General features: G+C 49.1%; 1 protein-coding gene across 13 annotated transcripts; it reads right to left on the reverse strand.

Moving 5' to 3' along the window:
- Nucleotides 1-1,015: 1,015 nt before the first annotated feature.
- Nucleotides 1,016-22,262, reverse strand: nfyc (nuclear transcription factor Y, gamma). Of its 13 annotated transcripts, none has more exons than XM_084696618.1 (11): nucleotides 22,142-22,262; nucleotides 9,741-9,847; nucleotides 9,485-9,553; nucleotides 8,869-8,982; nucleotides 6,982-7,077; nucleotides 5,627-5,803; nucleotides 4,004-4,075; nucleotides 2,964-3,116; nucleotides 2,535-2,639; nucleotides 2,386-2,445; nucleotides 1,016-2,279 (listed from the first exon to the last, which is right to left on the reverse strand). In XM_084696618.1, the coding sequence occupies exons 2-11, from the start codon at nucleotides 9,837-9,839 to the stop codon at nucleotides 2,157-2,159; spliced, it is 1,068 nt and encodes a 355-aa protein (XP_084552744.1). In that variant the 5' UTR covers nucleotides 9,840-9,847; nucleotides 22,142-22,262; the 3' UTR covers nucleotides 1,016-2,156. The 13 variants fall into 13 exon arrangements, with proteins under 13 accessions (XP_084552744.1, XP_084552740.1, XP_084552747.1 ...); XM_084696614.1 differs by having other exon boundaries at nucleotides 9,485-9,556; XM_084696621.1 differs by lacking the exon at nucleotides 22,142-22,262 and adding an exon at nucleotides 21,671-21,689.
- Nucleotides 22,263-22,476: the final 214 nt, after the last annotated feature.

Raw genomic sequence — 22,476 nt, forward strand, 5'->3', positions numbered from 1 at the left:
GAATCAGGGCGGTCAAGCCCAATTCATCTCTCAAGGATTGCCTTGATCCAACCGGACGGGCAGCCAAGAAAAATACCACTGGACAATCCTATTCACGCTTGGCTTAAACTCAAACTTTCTCACAATCCTTGTCCTGCTTATTAGACGAAGCGAGTGTGAGTCTGCACTCATTAATGCAGTTATTGTTCAGCGATTATGTCAATTATAGAAAGGAACGTATCCGCGGGAGAGAGACGGCTGAGGCACCGGCTATGTTATGCGTGCCCACCTGAGTTTCTAACCTTAAATCCACACCGATTCGATTATAACCCTATAGAAAGCACACGTAAATGCTACTCTTTGTAGGCTAGCCTGCATGGAACATGTAAACAATAATGTTAAAGGGTTTTTATCTGGATACAAATTTCGCTTTTTGAGATAAGATTTTATTTAGGCTTAGCCGAGGTAAAATTTGAGGGATTTCACAAATTCTTGTGCCAATATGCCTAATTTTCCGTTTGAAAATAATTACCTCTCTTCCTTAAAGATTTAGGTCGGGTAAGGAATGCAGTCTGATCGCGAAAGAGCTGAGCAGCTCCCAACCAACTCGTGACTATTGCCTGGCATTTCAGAAACAAGAAATTCTTGCAGCACTTGAGGCAAAAGGGAACCAGGATTGTATTGTTCTAATCCTCTAGTCTGGGTTACAAAAAAAAGTTAACAGACTGAATTGATGGCCTCTTATTTTTGTTTTACAATTGTGCTGCAGTGCACTTTAAAATGTCAAAAGGAAAACGAAGTGCTAAAAATACGGAGAACGAGTTACACCCAATGCCGAGCAATTAATCAGGATTCAGTATACTGTAGTTAAATCTATGGTTCAGTGTCGCCCTCCCATGGTTATTTGAAGTTTATCAGCCAATAGGCCTACCTTACACACACAAAGTGACATTCGGATATCGTGACAATTATCTTGATTTGACAAGAAGAACGTAATATTTCATCTGCCATAAGAATGGGTAGGAAAATAAGCATGTCATGTTGTTTTTTTTATTTCGTTTTTCTCACAAACAAAGTCTGCTTACAAAAAAGAACGTCGAAAATAAACTTTTGTACCTATCTATTGCATATCATGCTGCCAGTTTAAACTACATGCAAACAACAATAATAAGAACAACAATTATAATGATGAATAAAAAATAAGAAAACAGGAAGAGGGGGGATTGTTTTTTGAAAACAAAAAGAAACCTTAACAGTTAGAACCTGTATTAAAAAGGGGTCTCTAAAAGGACTTTTTCCCATCCAGGGCGAGTTGTGTTTGTACATGTGACATTTCTACAAGGGCAAAACAGGGCACCTGGACACAACTTCTGACAGACAAAGGTAGAGAGAGGGAGAAAGAGGAGGAGGGATAAAAAGAGATACAAGAAAGGAAGACATGAACCAAAAAAGTGTATTGGAGAAGGGAGGGGGACATGGTTCACAATACTAAACTAAACACACACACACACACACACACACACTTAGAAGCCCTTTGTTATACCTCACCAACGTGGAGAACAGCAGAGACAATACTATTCACAGACCAATCACATCATCTATCCTTCCCAGACAACAAACAATGATTCACTGTGAACTGAATGTGCAAGGTATGGCTTTATCGTTTCCACGATCTACAGTTGTGGACGTGAAGGAGACTTGACTCGACAGCAGGCATGATAGGCTTGTTCTCTCAGCTTGGACACACAAGACAAAAGGATGCAAGCACAGGTCTGCCAGGAGAACAGAGCACAACAGACGCGCGTGCACACAGGAGAACTGGGAGTTGGTCACTAGGTGGTGGCTGATTCTGGGGCTGAGGTCAGTGATGGCCGGGGGAAGGGGGGGTTGGGTGGGTCAGAAAGGCCATACGGAAGCGTTTGACATGAACTTCGATGCGACGAAAGACTAAGAGGAAGTTGCGAGGAGTCCCTTTGGTTTTTTGACTCTGAAAAGTGAACTGTACAAAAGTGAGTGTTGTCAGAGTCCAGTTCCTAACGTGACGGTGTAGACCAGGTCTTAGAAGAGAGAGACAGGGTTGCTGGGAGTCCTGTGGGGGATCTGAGTCAAGGAATCTGGGGGCCTTGTTGGTTGGTGTTGGTGGCTGGAGGCGGAGCTGGCAGCGTTGCGCCGTGACCTCATTCGGCGCTGACCTGCGTGGTGACTTGGCCGTCGGCCGTCTGATTGGTGGACTGGATGAACATGGGCTGAGTCAGTTCCTGTCCTGCTGGCATGGTAACCTGCTGGATCTGGTACAACTGCTACAACACACAAGGACACAGGAGTGAGCACGTGTGTGTGTGTGTGTCAGTTGCATTGGTTACTGCGATTGGGCAACAACGACATCTTGATTGACGTTGCCCTTACCTGTCCATCAGTGAACTGGTTGAACTGCTGTTGACCTTGCTGGACCTCTGTTTGTGTAATCTAAGAAAACAACACAATACAAAGGCGTGAACATAGATTATAAATCGTTTTGGAGGCATTCAGGCATATTTTCGATGGGAAGTGTGTACCTGCTGAGTGTTGGCAAAGGTCTGAATCTGTCCTTGGACTACCTGTGTTCCAGAGACGGGCTGGGCCAGACGTATGTACTGCAGCTGGCCAGTGTTGAGCTGCACCTGCACACGCGTGCCACAGGGGGGAGACAAACTCCAGTTTAGTGCTGAGGTCACAGACAACGACAGAGGTCATTAGCACAGCTCTCCTGGCATAGCTTCACGGACATGACGACAGAAGCTTTCTCGTGGCACCGTTCCGCACGGAAGCCCGTATAATGAGTTTCAACACCCTTACATTAGATAACACCGCTTGTAATTACTATAGCCATTATTCATTTCAGATCTATACGTCTTTGAAATACTATATTTCTACTACATTAAACCAAACCCGTCTGTCTCAATCCTTTTACTGCCATTTTTCATTTTCCCACCCTTTTCTCTTACAGGTATCTGTTGGATCTCTCCTGTGTTGGTGATGATCTGCTGCATGACCTGCATGGTCTGTCCTGCTGGCTGGGCTGCCTGGCCCTGGCCCTGGGCCGACGCCTGGACGATCTGAACCTGCTGGTCCCCAACCTGCATGGTGACCGGGGCACTCTGGAGGCCGAGGGGGAGGGGGTGAACGATAGGGGAGGGGGGGAAAGAGGAAGAGGGGGAGAGAGAGAGACAGGGGGAGGGAGATAGGGATGCGAAAGCGGGGCAGGAGTGGGGAAAAAGAGAGAGGAGAGAGTGGGGAGGTGAGAGAGAGGGAGAGTGATTGAGGGGGAGAGAGATAGGGGAGGAGGGAGAAAGAGAGAGATGAGGAGGGGGAGAGAGATAGGGGAAAGGAGGGTAAATGAAGAAGTTAAGAGGTGAGCAAGTGAGAGAAACATGCAGCCGTGTTGTACTGATGGACATGAAAGGTTACATTTACATTTATGCATTGGGCAGACGCCTTTATCCAAAGCGACTTCCAAGAGAGAGGTTGGGGGTCCGGCATGGGCCGGTGGACCCAAGTTTAAACACAAGACGACAGAGCAAAGGAAGGCAAAACGCTTGCTCTCTTTTTCCCCCCTCCCCCTCTAGAGTTGCGTCAGAGCGTGTCTCTGCGGGGGGGGGGGGGGGGCACCTGATATGCTGCAGTAACGAGCCGGTACCGCCGCAGCTAAGGGAGAGCTGTCACCCGAGGACGGGACACACACTTCAGGGCTGTGACGGTGAACTAACAGGCCTGCTGCACCCAGCGCGGGTCAAACTGACAGGGGAGATAAGGGCCCGACAGGGCATCAGGATCAAACGATCCACTTAGCTCCCTGGAGAGGGGCTGGGATCACTGAGGGGGTGGGTTTAAAAAGATGCATCAAAACTGTGGGTGATAAGAGGGGGGGGGGGGAGGCGTGCAGCGTGCGAGTCTGTAGTTAAGAGGGGGAAAGTGGGGGCAATGAATTGTAATTGTCCTGACTCAGTCAACAAGGCAAGGGGTGTGTGTGTGTGTGTGTGTTTACCGTGATAGGTGTGTTCTGTGACTGGGCTAACTGCACCTGCTGTAGCTGCTGCATGGTAGCCCCTTGCAGCACCTGAGGGCCCAGAGAGACAGAGGGAGGAGAGGAAGAAAATGGAGAGAGAGAAAGTGCTTAACAAGTGACGGCAGGCACATGCACACACAGCAACAGCACACACGTGAGCAAAATGTCATCCAAGCTACAGAAGGAAATGAACATAACCATAAGTGGGACTGAGGAGGGAGATGTGAGGGGGGGGAAGGGAAGTGGAACAAGGACAACCGCAGAAATGCACGACGCTGAAAGCGTAAAACCCTGAAAGCAGACGACGACCGGCCTGTGCGGTGCGTAGCCACGGTAACGCGCTGCAGCACAGGGAGACGCAGACGGACACAAAATGGCTGCTTTCAGAAGCGCTCACTAGGGGACTGCGTGACCTGAGAGGAAGATGGTAGAACTGGTGCGACCGTGATGAGTATTGACACTGATAGCCCTCTGCAGGCAGGTCTGGTGAGTCCACGTAGCAAGCACACCGACGTGCACGCACACTTCCTTCCTCTACCCTCATCTCCTAAAGATGAGCTCTTCCCCGTCACCCTTCCTTTTTAGTATTGCGAGGCCTTTCGTCTAAGCTGATTGGACAGCCCGGGAGGAGCAAGAGGGTGGTCATAATGCTTCTCAGATGACTGTAGGTGAGCAGGCCTAGCGCGCGCGTGTGTGTGACAGCTCAGCCAAAAGCAGCCTGCTGAAGCAGCACTCTGGGCACGCCACGGCAGACGAAGCTAGGTGAAGGAGATCCAGGGGAAAGCTGAGGAACGCAGGACGGAGAAGAATAGAATGGAAGAAAACGAGGAGGACGAGAGGCCACAGGAATGGAGAGAGAGAGACAGAGAGAGGGACAGAGACAGAGACAGACAGAAAGAGACAGGGGGACAGAGAGAGAGAGACAGGGAGAGAGAGAGACAGAGACAGAGACAGAGAGAGAGAGAGAGAGAGAGAGAGAGAGAAAGAGAGAGAGAAAGAGAGAGAAAGAGAGAGATAGAGAGAGAAAGAGAGAGAAAGAGAGAGAAAGAGAGAGAGAGAGAGAGATAGGGATAGCTGGCATCCTCTGGAGCCAGAGCCAGCAGGGGGGAGGTCCTGTTGCTCAGAACTCCAGCTCTAACCACCAGTCTGGAACAGATGTTCCACTATAAGAACACTAAGGGGCTGTAAAGGGACTAATCTTTGTACTGTATGCGAGTGTGTGTGTGTGTGGGTGTGTCTGTGTTTGTGAAAGAAATAGGCTCGAGCACTAACCATCGGTTTTCACAGATCCCATTTAGAAAACTCGAGGGCTGTAAAGGGAATTATTTCTGTGGAGTGCCGAGCGCTCGTGTTTGTGTGGTGTGCGTTGTGCTTGTATAGCTGGGTGTGAACGCAGGGTGTGTTCAAGTAACTAGCTCCTGCTGGTGAGAACGAAAAAGGCTTTAATGTGCTTTGGGATTGTCTGCCAAGACCAATATCAATAAAGCAGGGAGCCACTATCCCCTTCGCACCGCTCCATGGCAGAAGCACAGGCATCTAGTCCACATGTGAGTGTGCGTCTCCCCAGCTCCCTCCGGGCCGTGTGCACCCCCTTCCCCGTACCTGTCCCTGCTGGGGCTGGGCGATGATGATCTGTCCGGGCTGGATGGTGGTGGCCTGCTGGGCGCTGGCCTGCTGGCCCGCTTGCTGGCCCTGCACCTGGACCGCCCCGGGCTGCTGGGCCAGGGTGAAGTAGTACTGCACCGGCTCTGCTGGGGCCACTGACTGACGCACCTCCTCCTGGAGACAGACAGACAGAGAGAGACAGACAGACAGACAGACACACAGAGAGACAGACAGACACACAGAGAGACAGACAGACAGACACACACACACAAAGAGAGTCAGAGAGAGGCCTATCAGTCATTTACATCTCCATGAATTATTTTTGCCGGTGTAACACTATAGGACAGAAGACGTGCTAAATAACTAATAGGTCCGTGACCGAGGGGATGAGTAATGTAATCTGTATGGAACTATCTGGAATCCATTCACACCGTGAGGTCCTTCCTCTCACACTGGTCTGCAGGGACACTGGAGACCAGTTGCAGAGGCCTGGTAAGGCCCATGGACCTTCTCATTTAGTCATTTTTTAGCAGACACTCTTATCCAGAGCGACTTACAGTAAATACAGGGACATTCCCCACCGAGGCAAGTAGGGTGAAGTGCCTTGCCCAAGGACACATAATTTTGCAGGGACCATTTTGCCGGGAATCAAACCTACAACCTTCTGATTAATAGCCTGACTCCCTAACGGCTCAGCCACCCTCCGAAGCAGAACATCTCACGGCACGCTAGAACATACTGCCTGACTGAGCGCTATGCGGCAAACATAAACACGAGGGTACTGACGCGTCTTTGGTTGAAATCTTTATTTGCACGTACTGAGGGAAGAGCTCTTAGACGGCTTGCGAGGCGGTCGGTGTTTCCCCGCCACCAGGAGCGTAAACACCCCTCTCCCAGCTCGCTGACGTCACAGCTGAGAGTGTAGGATGTTTACACCCCTGGCCGCGGTCTCCACGGCAACCCTGGACCTGCCGCCTGGGGTCATGGTGGTGGGCTGTGGTCCGGGCCCAGACATCACTACTTCCTTTCGGGAGAGGAAGTAGGAAGCAGACTGTGTTGAGCTTGTGTGTTGAGGCCCGGCGTTGGGGCGAAGGCAGGATGACACGGGCGGTGTTTTTGTTGGTTGTGGACAGCGGGACGCTGCAAACATCCGACTGAAAGCCATCGCTGACCGGACCCCAGCTTCCAGTCAAGGATGTTTACAGCGCCACCTGGCTGCCGACGTTCCCATTGCACCGTGGTCCTTTTCCGGTTCCCTCATCCTTACTTGTATGGGTTCCACGTTTTGTAAATGTTCTGCAGTGTAAATGTTCTGCAGTGCGTGTGTGTGTGTGTGGGGCTGTGTTCCGCACCTGTCTCTTGGGTGGTTTCAGCTCGTCTCTGGGCACGATGTCGATCAGGAAGTCAAATTGGTCAAACTTGGTTATTGCCATGGCAATGTCGTTCCTCTGCGACACAAAACACGAGGTGAGGTTAAGTAAGGTTTCTCATGCAGCATGCACGTACACGTAAACAGGCACTGTACTCAAAGTTCTGTTCTTTTCTAAAAATAGTCTCCCACAAAAAAAACAAAAAAGATCTACTGGGGGGGAGTTGAAATACATTTCAAGGTCAAAGAGAAAAATTCCACAGCTTTGAAAACGACACTCAAATCAAAGTCAGAAATTGAATGTTTCCGGCTCCGACAGTAAACAAAAATTCTCAAAATAAACAGTTGTGACATTTTTTATGACATCACTGAGACACCATCTCCCCCCCCCCCCTCGCCCCCACCCTTGTATGTCACTGTGGAATTTTCCACAGGATATCGGCAGTAAAGACCCCCCCCATTGTCACCGCCTCACACCAGAGGCTATTTTTAGCGACCTGATTAATATCTGGCAACAACAGGTCACAACTACAGTTGTAATATTGATGAGCGTTGTCATGGTGACCCCGATCAGCGTGCTGTCGGCACAATGGATGCGCATGCCGTGGCGGGTGTTGATTTGTGTGTGTGTGTGTGCAGCATCAAAGCCGTTTTATTAACACAGACAGAGTCCCAAACATCACCCAGGCATGAGGCGCACGTGTCACACACCTAACACCCCCCATCTGCAGTGTCAATTGTAATTTACACATGCAGATATTTAGGCAATACAGGACTCTATTTAAAGATTGTGTTCCAATCCACTGACGTCTTCAGGGCCAGATATAAGACTGGCGTCTGAAGTGTTGGAAGTAAGGAAAAGCAACAGCATTCTAACAAGCGTGCACGTTGGCAAAAACACCCGCGCATCCAAGTATGTACACACACACACACACCTCTCTAGGATAACAAATCTCCCAGGGGCATACACATGACTACAGCAGCATGGCTGCTCTCATGTGCTGGTGCAGGCCTCTCCTCTCACGCACAGGTGTGGCCGGCCTCTGGCTTTAGAAACCTCAGACCCAGAGCGGGCCCCTCCTCTCTCCACCGGCGCTCTCCCAGGACCCCTGTCCCTCTGCCGGAGGGGAGGGGGCAGGGGAGGAAAAGTGGGTCACCAGAGCCCGGCTTTGCTTTCAGAGTCGACGGAGAGAGAAAGAGTTTACCAGTGGGAGACCTCGGGGGATGGTGGGGTGGGCCCTCTACACACGCACAGGCCCCAGCACACGGTGTGTGTGTGTGTGTGTGCTTGTACTGGTGTTCATGCATTGCAGCAGTAATGCGCCAACAACAACAGCTGAGGAGACACAGGAAATGGCTAGGTACAGAAGAATGATAGAGGGATGGTATATCTGCTATCTGCATGGTGTGTGTGGTGTGTGTGTGTTACCTGTACAGTGTGTGTGGTGAGTGTGTTACCTGTAGGGTGTGTATGGTGTGTGTGTTACCTGTGTGGTGTGTGTGTGAACCTGTACAGTGTGTGTGGTGTGTGTGTTACCTGTAGGGTGTGTATGGTGTGTGTGTGTTACCTGTAGGGTGTGTATGGTGTGTGTGTGTTACCTGTAGGGTGTGTATGGTGAGTGTGTTACCTGTAGGGTGTGTATGGTGAGTGTGTGTTACCTGTAGGGTGTGTATGGTGAGTGTGTGTTACCTGTAGGGTGTGTATGGTGAGTGTGTTACCTGTAGGGTGTGTATGGTGAGTGTGTTACCTGTAGGGTGTGTATGGTGTGTGTGTGTTACCTGTAGGGTGTGTATGGTGAGTGTGTGTTACCTGTAGGGTGTGTATGGTGAGTGTGTGTTACCTGTAGGGTGTGTATGGTGAGTGTGTTACCTGTAGAGTGCGTCTCTTGTTGTCCTCGGTGTGGATCCATGCCCTCAAGGTCAGCTCTGTGATGAAGATCTGAGCAGCTTTGGCAAACAGCACTGGAGCCTCTGCACTGATCATCTGAGGACATGGAGGTAAAACTGGGTCACACACACACACACACACACTTACAGAGAGAGAGAACTCTGCTAAGTCATGGCTGACAGAGGGGTCCTGGCCTTGGAGTGGGGGTGATCACATGATCTCCTTAAATGCCATGTTAACCCACCTCTGATTAAGCTGCTGCTTATCCTAGTATAGCACTGTGGACACACATATCCCGGTGCATAACACACACACGCAGAAACACACACACACACGTGCACTTGGGCTCTCCCTATAGCTGCTCTTATAGAGCAGGAATAGCACTGACCGCTAATCTGTTCTAATGGGAAAATACTGTAGGATAACCTAGCCTTCAGCTAGCACAGCACGATCAGACTGTAGGATAACCTAGCACAGCACGATCAATGAGTCAATAACACTTTCAACTACATCTTTATATACGTAAGCAAGTAGGCTTGGTGTGCACAAGCATGTATATTGGGTGGTGTTGGCGAGGTAAGAGGGGCGTGGGTCCTACCTTGACATCTTCATCCAGCTTCATGATTTTCTTGATGCGGGCCAGAGGTAACTCCTGCACGCGGAAATCCTTCTGAAGCAGAGCCATGTGGTGTTAGGGAGGGGCACACACACACACAGATCCACATCATGTGTGCGAGTGTGGTGTGTGTGTGTGTGGTGTGTGTGTGTGTGAATGTGGTGTGTATGTGAATGTGGTGTGTGGTGTGTGTGTGTCTGAATGTGGTGTGCGAGAGTGAGAGAGACAGGTAGCGTACCACAGTGAGGTTCCTGATCTCCTCGATGACGCGGGGCCAGAATGATTGAAGGCTCTGCTGGGCATCGCTGCCCCCGGCGCCAAACGCATCTGCAGACATGCTCAGTGCTGCAGAGGGACACAGAGGGAGAAAGATAGAGGGGAGGAAAGAAAGTGGGAGAGAGAGAGAGTGGGAGAAGAGAGAGGGAAAGAGAGAGAGAGAGAGAGAGAGAGAGAGAGAGAGAGAGAGAGAAGGCCACAAGGTCAAACATGGTACATGTAGCACAAAAACAGAAGATGCTTAAGCGTAAATGGACGACCTAAAAATCGAAATTATTCGAGGCCAGTGGTCAGCGAGGTCTGTGATTGGCCAGAATGGGGTCGTGGATGGCCATAGCTCTTGGAGTCACAAAGGACGGAGTCTGGAATTAGACTACAGTGAGATGCTATTCCTGGCCTGGCACGGTGTTGACATGTTTAACGCGCTGCGTGTGGCATGCCTCACCAGGGCACGCCTGTTCACCAGCCTCCCGTCTACATATCAAACATCAAGCATGTCCTGTGACATCACTGAAAGGGTTTATTTCCAGCGAATGACAACAGCGTAGCGATTACCAGTGTCAGAGATTGGGTTTGAATGGGTCTGATGCTGTAAACATGCCCGGGTTAAAGCCTGGTTCTGGGTGTGTGGGGGAGGGTTGGGCTGGGTAGGGTTTAACCACGCCTCTAAGAATGACACTATGGAGATAGGCCGCACACCCTCCTACATTCCTGCCAGTCTGAAAGTGAAGACGCCAGGTTACTATGGCATGCCAGGAATCTGCTGGGAAAATATTGGCCTGGCTGTCTAAGCATGCCCAGCCTGCATGGATACCACTCCTTCTCTCTCTCTCTCTTTTTCTCTCTCTCTCACTCTCTCCATCCCTCTTATCTCTCTGTGTGTAGAAAACACAGGCAGGAGAAGAAAGCAGCACAGTGTAATAGCTGGGCTGCAGAGGCAATGAAGAGTGGTTGGTTTGTGTGTGTGTGTGTGTGTGTGTGGGCCCAGTGCCGTGTAGAGTTCAGTATTAATCCAATACTGAGACAAAGCGCCAAAGGCTTTAACGGAGGGAGGTAGCAGACAGACAGGGCAACACTCAGGCTGCTATGCAAACCAGTTATGTGGGTCAAACATGGGAGAGATACAGAGATGGATAGAGAGGGAGGGAGGTAGGGAGGGAAGGAGGGCAATAGACAGACAGAGTGTCAGAGTGATACAAAAGCGTGACAGCACAATGACAGGGAGGATGTGTGTGTGTGTGTGTGTGTGTGAGGGAAGGTTATCTTCTTATCATTCTCAAGGCATTCGTTTTACATGAATGACTACAGCTGTGTAGTTTCTGAGTACTCCAGAAGCCCTTCTCGAAACAGAGAGTGAGCAAACAGAAGAGAGCTCATCAGTAAACACGCCCCAGCAGACAGCCCATCGATAAGCCCAGAGCAGGGGGAGGGGTCCATACTGGCCTGAACCAATCAGACATGGTGCAGGACAGCCGTCGACCTCCACAGCATTTCTCTGGGATTGGGTTTCGGGTTTGATGGAAATCCCCCCCCCCCCCCCCCTCCCATTCCCTCCATGTAATCACTGGGAGCAATCCCAGCATTCCAGAGTGAAGACATGATAGTTACGGTCTATGAAGTCCTACAGGGTTGTAGTCTGAGGTTCACATTATCCCTTCTCTAATACAGCTAGGCCCACGCATCAGAAAACACAGATTTCGAAGTATAATGTGTGTGTGTGTGTGTGTGAGAGAGAGAGAGAGTCCCGCCGCACCAACTCGTAGCTTGATGAGGAATAATAATGAGGACATTCACTTTAACACCATTACAAACCACGTTCTAGCTAATTGCTACAGCAACCGTGTGACTTCCAGCGTAGCTGGGAGAAACAGGAGAGATGGGGAGGGGAATTTAAAAAGCAAAACGCTTCAATTAATGACAAGCAAATTAAATGAAAAAAATTAACAAGTACGGGCCTGGCAACACCAGCTGTCTCTGCTCACTCACACACACACACACACACACACACACACACACACACACACACACACACACACACACACACACACACACACACACACACACACACACACACACACACACACACACACACACACACACACACACACACACACACACACACACACACACACACACACACACACTCTTCCACTCAACTGACTAGACTGCCTAGGGGCTGCAGAGACTTGGAGAAAGCATGTGATTAAATTCCCCAGTGTCTGACTTCCCACTGTTGACATGTATAGAATACGTCCTCAGAGCCAGGCAGTAAACCATGTGAGAGTGGGAGGGGCGGGGTCTGAGATAGAACGGAAAAGAGCGAGGAAGTGTGTGAGAAAGAGGGAGAAATGTGAGTGTGTGTAGGCTCTACAGTATACTCCGTTTGTGTGTGTGTGTGTGTGTGTGTGTGCGCATGAGAGGCAGTGAGTGAAAGAGTCAATGGTTATCAACATGGCTCAGAGCATTGCTCATATAGCGTGTTTTACCTATATTGATATAGCCTAGTTTCCCCCAGTCCACACGTCAATGAAAACTGTGCTAACTAGAACACACTCTGCATAGGCGTCAGTCAGGCAGCCAACAGTGTCTGGAAGTCCACTTCTATACTGACCCCATGGACAAATTATAAAACAAATACTCTAACAAACTCTAGTAACTTTTTATTCAAATAAATGTCACTGCCCATTTGACAAAAGTAGCAGACAGGGGCTAAATGCATACACTAGAGGGAGCAGAGTGCACAACATGTGAGCAAAAAGGCATATGGGCTGCCCTGTGAAGCAAGGTTGTTCTGTGTAGCGCTAGGCAAGGTTGTTCTGTGTAGCGCTAGGCTAGGTTGTGCGGTGTAGCGCTAGGCTAGGTTGTGCTGTGTAGCGCTAGGCTAAGTTGTGCTGTGTAGCGCTAGGCTAAGTTGTTCTGTGTAGCGCTAGGTTTTGCTGTGTATCACTAGGCTAGGTTGTGCGGTGTAGCGCTAGGCTAGGTTGTGCGGTGTAGCGCTAGGCTAGGTTGTGCTGTGTAGCGCTAGGCTAAGTTGTGCTGTGTAGCGCTAGGCTAAGTTGTGCTGTGTAGCGCTAGGTTTTGCTGTGTAGCACTAGGCTAGGTTGTGCTGTATAGCACTAGGCTTGGTTTTGCTGTGTAGCGATAGGCTAGGTTGTGCTGTGTAGCGCTAGCCTCTGCAGCTGCAGAGGCAGCGTTGCCCTTCAGTGGGTCAGAGAGATGGGGGGTGTTGGGTTTCCTCTGACCTGATCCCTCTGCCTCGTCGACCCTGCCCCCCTCCCCCCCCTCCTCCCCCCCCTCTCATCCCCCACCCCCCACCACCACTCCTCTCTCTTCCACTTCCTCCACTCAATTTATCCATATAGATCTCCCATCCTTTCTTCATCCCTCTGTTTCTCCCTTTCTTCCAGCACTCCATGTCTCCCTCTCTTTCTTTCTCCTCTGAGAAAGTCAATGCTGTTGTTCGAGTAGCAGAAGCTGAATCAGCAGTAACGTAGTTCTGCCAGCTTGGTGTTCCATCGTGTGCTGTTCTCCCTCTCTCCCTGCCTCTCTCTCTCCCTCCCTCCATCCATCCCTCCCTCCCCGTATCTCTCCTCCCTGCCCTTCCTCTCCCTCCCTCCCCGTATCTCTCCTCCCTGCCCTTCCTCTCCCTCCCTCCATCTCTCCTCCCTGCCCTTCCTCTCCCTCACTCCCCCTCTCCCTCCCTCCCCCCCTCTCAGGGTACGTCACATCATGTCTTCACAGCAGCACCAGGGCTCCAGTCCAAACTAAGGTGACACCAGGCAAGCCACCTCACCAGGGTCCTTGAGGATGGTTAACACGCAGAACGCTGTGTGCGCAGACTAGACTTGGGCAAAATGGCGAACACCTCAGATAAGGATAGGTGTAGCGACAACAAACATTACTGTAAAGGGAGCGTACTTTCAGACTAGAGGACGGATTTCAAATTGGAAAATAGGGCACACAGACCTAGGGCACTTCCAGATGAGCACTCAAGCTGTGTATGGGGAGTTGGGTGGAGGTGGAAGGAGACTAGGTGAATGAACTCATGGGCTGATGGAAAATGACTAACTGAAATGTCCTCCTGTGTACCGTAATTGCTTTCCTAATGACCTGGCTGGTGCTTGGTTTGAATGGTGCTCACAGCGGCTGAATAGTTGAGAACAGCAGAGATCAAGTGAAAAGAGGGGGGTGATTATTTTCTTTTAAGAAATAGGGAGGCTGAGAGAGAGAAATAAAAAAGAGAGAGTGAGAGAGGTACAGAGATTCAGAAAGAGAGAGAGAGACAGAGAGAGGTTCAGCCAGGTTGGCTGCTCATAGGTCAGAGTTGGTAGAGAAGCCCTGGAGGCAGGCAGTGTCAGACTAGAGTCAGAGACAGGGGCACAGCAGGGTGAAGTGACCCCTGGATAATATGGGGTCACTTTAGGATTTTACAGTGAAGGTTGATCTAATGTCCCCGCCAAAGGCCGGCTGTACTAGAGATAGAAGAGCAAGTCAGGAGCTATTCATCAGTCGTCAGATGGGCTGGCCTGCGTAGCCATTTTGAAGCTAGCTTGGCCTAACCTCCGTGGGAAAGACTCGGGATCTTTAGAATCAAAGGGTCAGGATTTCAAAAGGACATATGGACGGAGGTTAGAGAGTGAGGGTGACAAGTTACCTTCTGTTTAACAGAGGTTGGGCTTGGTGGCTAACTCATTAATCTCAGACTCTTTCCACGGCCTGTAAACAGACAGACCAGGCCTCACTCCTCACCTGGTCACTCAATGACAGACTACACTGTATGAGGGGTTACTTGGAAAAAAAGGGCAGTAGATGTTTAGTTTCACGCAAAACAAGCAGGCTAATGTTAGCCTGAGCTTAACCAAACTTCAAAACTAAACCGACCTTTGCTTTCATGCTTATGGTGCCTGTGTGTCGCCTGGTTATGCTCAGTATAAAAGAATAACTGGCTCTCCAAACAAGCTGTGCAGCGTTCAATGGTTTGACAAGAAAATGAGAGTGTAATCACAGCTGACGTCAAATCCCCCCCCCCCCCCATCTGGTGTGTCGACAGGTGTTCAAAACAGACCCGGACTCGAGTTGTTCTCCCTCTCCACCTCCCTCCCCCAATCTCTCCACCCTCTAACCATCTATCCACTTGTCGTCAAAATAACAAATAAAAAAAGGGCAGATGCAGAGGAAGAGAGGTCAGGAAGAGAGGACACGTCGGACTACCGGACAAAGAGGACCTTCTTTTGCGCATTTGTGTCACGCACAACCGTCACAACCTTCTCGTTGCTCGTCCTTTCAATGACAGTGTCAGGACTCTGTAGTCATCGTACGTCACATCAGCACTGACGTCAAAGCAGTGACCTCCACCCGCGGTGTCAGGTGAATTCAGAGATCAGCCGTTTAGGGAAGTATGGAGATCACGGTATGGGTAAATGGTGCTTTACACAGTGTTAACGTTAGGACTAGTTGAGTCCTTGGTAGAGGTCATTTTCCGACAGGCATCCCTGCAAACCGTCAACAATGTTTAAAGGTCAACAGTGAGAAGGTCACAGGAGGTAGTTGCAAGGAATCTGTCAAACTGGTGTATTAAAAAGGAAAGTTACCATTAAAAGCACTGAAGGATAAAGTGTTCATGTTACCAGAGGCTAGTGACAATATTCTTTTGCAAACGTGTGCATTTCCATTTCCATATTTTGGATCATACACTCGTCTTTCTCTTCCGAACACTTTTATCAGCTTACTGAGAAAACATTTTTGTCCACAGATAACACAAATCTATACAAACGAAACATACAGATAACCAAAGACAAAAGACAAGCAACACAGGCTTACATTCTCAAACGTCCGAGAGGACTATGAAATGTGACTGCAATCGAACGGGCCCACTTTAAATCATGTGGGGGAAACCAAACGGGTTCCTTGGCAGTGTTGCTGTGTGCAGGGGTAAATCATCTACTTTAGCACAACAAAAACAAGAAGTGAGAGTTCACAGCCAGGAATTACAGATTAACCAGCGTTCCACGATCCGTGCCATGCCATGCTCAACACCTGCTGGATTTCGCGCTCGACAAGGTGGTGGGGTGATAATGCCAAAGGAACGAATGGACGGTTGCTCCCGTGACCTGTGCACAAGCCCCCTCCCCCCTCCTTCCTCCCCCTGCTCTGACGAGCAGCCTTACAAACTTTGCCCTTGGTTCTGCTTCAGCCCAACTCCAGGAAGTACTAGGCCTAGTCACTGATCTCCCAAGGTCATTCGACAGAGGAGAGTGAAACCAGAGAGGGAGGGGGGGGAAGCTAGTGGAGGGAAAGGGAGAGAGAGAGAGAGAGAGAGAGAGAGAGAGAGAGAGAGAGAGAGAGAGAGAGAGAGAGAGAGAGAGAGAGAGAGAGAGAGAGAGAGAGAGAGAGAATGGAGAGAAAGGGGCAAAGAGAGGACAGGTTTTTCAACTTTCACTGCAGCGCTCCTACAATCCCTGTGGTATTTATCTTAACTTAGTAACGGGGGGGGGGGGGGGGGGGGGTGGAGGGGGACGTTGATCACAACTCATCTGGGAGGCTGTCTTTAGCCTGGTGGTCTCATCCCAACCCCTCCCCCCCTCCCTACCTCCCTTGTCGTCCTCACCGCACTGACAGCACAGAGAGACTGCGGGGAGGCTGCCTCACATTCCTGTGACCTTCATCCAGCGCTAGGCCCGGCGGTGGTGGTGGAGGTGGGCTGGTCTCATGCTACCTGCGTTCCAACAGCCTCTAGGAGGGGCACCAGGACGCACTCTAACTTGGTGCTGGGATCCTGTATTTACATCCTGCACTCACAACAAAGGGGCACAAGGGCACGCCAACCCACAGCAGTCACCTTAGCAACTTGCGTGTGTGTGTGTTTGTTTTCATTAACTTTGTTACCGCTCATTTGGTCTACAGCTCTGTATGGGGGCACAAATGATATTCAAATCTCATGCAAACAGCAACCGGCACAGGGATTTGGCAGACGGGGCTTCAAGTCAGTAGTTATTTTTAGTTCTCTCTCTCCCTTTCTCTGTCCCTATCTCTCGCCCCTAACAAGGGGGAGGGAGGGGGGGGGGCAGGGGAATCGGAGCAGAGCAGAACACATACCAAGTATCCATCAAAAGATATCAGATCTAAAACTCTCCATCCCCTGAAGCTGACAAGACAGTCTGTTCCATCTGGCGTGAGAACGCCGTGGGTACGTCCTCGTCACACACCCTCAGAGCCACTATCTGATCCCGGCTTTGTCCCTGGACCATGGGCACCGTCTGGGCCTCTGCTCTGCGTCACTTGTCACGTCGGTATAAACAACACGCCGAGGCCTACGACCAGCCCCGCTCTGCATCGTCACCACCGCAGCCTCGACCGCGATGCTACCATCCTGGGTGACTTTGAAGCCTCTGTGTGTGTGCGTGCCAGCGGGTGTGTGTGTGTTTGAGCGCGCAGGTGCGAGCGCGCGTGCTGAGTCAGTAATTCAGCCGACCACAGCGGTTTGATCAATACCACAAAGTGTGAGTGGTGTGAGACGGCTGTCCCGACAGGCTGGTCCAAAGTCACAGTTTCAGACAGTTACAGACAAACAGGGCCTCAAACAAGCACAGGCCACTCATGCCATACTGGTTGGCTGAACGTAGCAAAACTTCTTACCCAAAGCAATTTTATGTTATCATGCAAAACTATGTTCAATGTTCCCGACAGGGAAACGTTTTTGATATATTTTCCTATGAAATGGACTGTGTCATTAGGACGTTGTAAAAGGCTAATTAAAGATGTCAACAACAACCTTCCTGTACTATAGTGACAACTGAAGGACATGGAGGCAGACTGCTGTCCAATGCAGAAAATCACACACACACACACACACACAGAGACATAGCGTTCTCAGATTTCTCCCAAGGAGAAAAGTAGAGGACGAGAGCATGAAAGGGGGAGGAGGAGAGATGTAAAGGGAGAGGAGGAGGAGGAGGAGAGATGTAAAAGAGAGAAAGAGCATCCCCTCTCTGCAGAGGGAAAACAAGAAAGTGCATGCACAGAAAATGCTACAGAAAGTAAAGTCACACAGAGTGATTACAAGGGTCTGTTTTTTTCCTGTTTAAGACAAGTTTGTGTGCGTGCGTGCGTGCGTTTGTGAGTGTCCGCAGTTTCACTTACCTTGTACCCTTCATTCTGCACAGAGCAGGACAGAGAGAAACAGAGCTGTTGTCTCCTTGACAGATACCACGAAATAGAAAGATGACCGGACTGAGTCTGACAATCTCTCCCCTCTCTCCTTCACTTCCTGAGGCCCCTGGTCCCAGCAAAGAGACAAAAGCCCCTCCAAGTCTGCCAGCACCATCTCTAACAAGCTCATGGCTCGACAGGCAGAAGAGAGATCACCCCCCTCTGCTTCCCCTCCCCCTACGCACTGCCCTGTGTCCTCCCTCTAAGCACACCTCTATCTCTCCCTCTCCCTCTCCCTCTCCCTCTCTCTCTCTCTCTCTCTTCTCCTCTGACCAAGTCCCCTCAAATGCCCCAGCACAGAACAGCGTCTCTCCTCCACTTCTTCTCTATCACTTGTTTTCCCTGTCTCTCTCTCGCTCTCTCTCTCTCTCTCTCCAGCTGGCGACCTGTTCATTTGTCTTTCAGTTGACCCCTGCCGCAGCACAGAGGAGAGAGCAGGGAGAAAAAAAGAGAGAGAGCCAAGCGGAGGCAGTACAGGAGAGGCACACTCGAGTCCCGGACAAAAATCTCCTCTTGCCTGCTTTCCCTTTAACGTTCTAAAGTAATCAATCTAGCCTGCTACATGATACCCAGACTCCGCCTGGAGCCAGGATCCAGCCCCACTGGAAGATTATCCTCCAATGAGATGACAAAGCCGCCTTGTCCCATTGGCTGCCGCAAGTGCCAGTCAGCTGTGACACATCTACTGGTCCTCCCACTTCTCTCCACCCAACCCCCTTTCAACGACAGACAACTTCCTGTTTTAAGTTACCTTGAGCTGCAGGATAGGGGTCAGGGAGAGAAAAGAGGAAGAGGGAGAGAGAGAGAGAAAAAAATGAACAAACAAAAGAGAGAGAAAGTTGTGAAAAGCGCATTACCGGGAGAGTACGACTGGGGTGCTGGTGGTCGTTTGCCTCTGCATCATGTGTCCTCTGGCTGATCTTGTCTTTCTCATGGCTGGTTCGCAGACCAAAGAAAGGAACCACAGGCTGCTCTCTCACAACTGTTCTCTGCTTATTTACAATGTCAAACTAAACGTCTCCCCAAGCCACGCCTCCCAGAATAACAGATTGGCTGACGGGATGATGATGCAAGCAACCCTGTAGCCTCGGATTGGCTGAAGGGAGTGTCAGAAGAGTGCCGCATGTTGCAGCCACATGATTTAAAGTGCATAGGCATAGCGAGCAGACTGGCTGTCTCATACGTGTGCACAGGCATGCAAGCTCTGCGCACATTTATACGGAGAAAACACAAACTTTGCCCCTTCCTCTCTCATTCGTCATTGCACATAGTCACAGGTAAGAGCAGCCAACAGATCCAGTTTGGCTACTGATTGCAATCCTGTTTGCATGAAGGTTGTAAATATTTTTGATAAATGCAAATACCTTTGACTTCATTCACTCAGAACTAATCCAATACATTTGGATAATTAGTACAATGAATTTCATGTCAAAAGGAATGTAATATAAACACTGTCAATGAAAAATCTTGTTCAAACGATGACATAATAAATGAGTGGTTAAATAGGTCACCACAAAGCCATTTCACACAAAAATCATCTTGATCAGCTGACTATGTCAGGCTGCACAAGAAATAAGGAAACTGCCTCGTTGCTCGTGTTTGTGGCTAAACAAGATAGATAGCAGATATGGGGGAAAGTCAGTACACAAAGACACAATTGTTCTGATCCTAAAAACAAGCTCACAGCAACTTGGACTATTAAAATGTCACCATAGAACCACGTCAGCAATGTCATACAATAACCTTCTTGTCAGCCTTGCAGGGTTAAATTGAGAGGCATGTTTTTTTTCCACATGAACCTTTACATAGAGACAGGCAAGGCATGCTGGTATGGAATATACAGAATTTTACTTCACATTAAGACAACCTAATGTCATGTGAGAGATTTCGGGAAAGCAGAAAGAGTTACTTTTAGCTGGCCGTCTAGACAATAATTGAATGACCTGACGCTTATCCATATTTAAAAAAAAATCCCAACTCTCCTAAGAAACTACTAACTCAAAAGCAAAAGAGAGACAGTGAGCAAAGCTGGTCCATCAATGAACAAACTGAAGGGGGATGGGGGGAGCCAGAAAGATGGAGAAGGACAGAGAGGAGAGTCTGCACGTGATTGTGGGGGGGGGGGGGGGGGAGGAGACGAGAGAAGCAAAATGTCCCTTTTCTATTCGCATGCGTGTAGCGAGAGGACACATGAATTAAGTGGGACTGTAGAAGGCTGGTTAATAATTACAAACCAGCACTGCACAAAGATAACTATTCCTTAAGCGGCTGCAGTCCCATGTCTCTACCTTAGTGCCGGCTACCACCCCCCCCACACACACACACACACACACACACACACACACACGATGACACCTGGCAAGGTCACAGCACAACAGACCTTCCCATGACTTGCGCTGTCCTGGTAGCAGCGGCAAGGATATGTTTGCTCTCACTTGGGCTGTTTAGAGATAAACATTAAACATGCAGAACAACAGGGTGATTCGTTATATGAACACACAGCTTGAGGGATCCCTTGGGGCAGGGCAGGCCAAGTGTTACGTGCACAAGGCAACACTTACCCACAGAACACGCGCATGCATACAACCCAGGGAAAATTGACCAAGATCAAGACTAGCGTTCAGGTAAGCTACATAGTAACTGAAAACAAAATCCCAACATCCAGACAGTCACAAGAGCTCCAACATGAACAAAGATAAAGATGTCAAGCTGACAGTTGCCAGATGGTACATAATTGGGGCAATGATAAACATAAGGAAGTGTTCTTCAGCTTTGAGGGTTTGAGATGAAGATACAGTATAATTATGAAATATTCATTTAGCTTACGCTATGTTACGACGACTTAGCTACTGATAAGACCACACGAAAATTCGCCACCCACATGTTACTTGGCTGTCAACGGAAAATAACTTATCTCCTCTAACTAGCACATAGCCATAGGCCACAAGAGGAGAATACTAATCAAATGACATTGAAAGTCACTGATGCCAGACACTGAGTCTAGGTCACTCAAGTTTTAGGAATTATTCGCAGCTCGTGAAATGTAACAATAGGCCTTTCCTTGTGCGTGTGTGTATACATTATAGGCTACAGATGAATAGACATATATAGTTAGGCTTAATAAGCTAATCGAACACAGCCTTTTTAAAGTTAAGTGACAGTGTACATAGCATTATTTGTTGCAGAATGATATGGTTAGGGCCAAACGATACAAGGGAAGAACAACGTTGTTAGTTAGCTAGCTGTGTTGGGTACGCACGTTTGTGGGGTGGAATAGTTCCCGGTATGAGTAGATGTAAAAATACAGTCAATGGCCAATAATTGGCTGTCATCACTCAGAATATGAGGTAGCTGCGCTACTAGGTTGTTTAGCCAGCTAGCTAGATCTCCTCATGCCAGTGTATAAAGCTAGGCTAGATAGCTAACGACTTTAGATAACGTCCATGAAGTAATAACTAGACTCAAGTTAACACCTTAGAGGTCTTGTTCCCGTTTCCACCACCCAGGTGAACAAGAAAAGCTATCTAGCTAGATGGCTACTCTTGCTAGTTATTCTTCCTAGCAAGCGGGAAAGTAGCAAGGTAGCGAGTAACGGCTAACATTACTGAAATGCCTGTAGAAACCAGGTCATGGGGGAGAAGTGACATTGACGGTCATAGCAACACTAACGTTCAGACAAGTTACCGGTAATTCGCCTCTGAACAACGAGCAATGCTTATCAAAGTAAAGTTTGCAAAGCTGGGTAGAGGCAGTCTAACCAATAAAGACAACGTTTGGATCTGTCCTTCAGACCAATCAAACCTCGGACTAGATTCCACCAATCAAGGTTTCTAAGGGCCAAGTTCGTTCTGAAACTGACGCCATTCGGGATCGAATGGAAATCGCCAGTCATAAGGAACGCTCGTATGTAAAGGAGCCAACATGGTGGACGCAGTACGCCAGTTTCTTGACCCTCTCTGTTCCTTTCAGCGAGCCACCAATAAGCGCCTCAGAGTGCGAGAATGGAAATGGCGCCTATGTTCATCTTCCAAAACAATTGTCTATTGGTCAGGAAGATCCATCGTAGCACGCGAGGAAATAACCCGTATTAAAAGTGCCAATGTATGCATTCTCATACGGACATTGCCCACATATATATTTTAATTTTGTACTCACTTTGTTTTACGGGTTCGAAGTGAAGTCCGGCTAGGCGTATTATTTATTTTATTTCGTTAGCAACGGGAAACAAGATGGCAGCCACGTACTTCTGCTCGAACCGGAAACAATGTGACGTTGTGCATACGCTGACGTATCCTTTTCACAATTTAGCCTACAGCTGAGCAGTGACCTGAAACTTGCCTCAGCTATTAAATTCATTCAGGACATGTCATACTGATTACATTATCTACAATAATGCTAACGTACATCTGCCAGGTTATAACTATACTAAAAATGTCCCCATATAAAGGGATATAACTAAGTAGATTATTCAGATATGTTTTTTTTGTCTT

This window comes from Hypomesus nipponensis, chromosome 4, assembly GCF_054491055.1.
Source record: "Hypomesus nipponensis isolate SF chromosome 4, ASM5449105v1, whole genome shotgun sequence".
NCBI lineage: Eukaryota > Metazoa > Chordata > Actinopteri > Osmeriformes > Osmeridae > Hypomesus > Hypomesus nipponensis.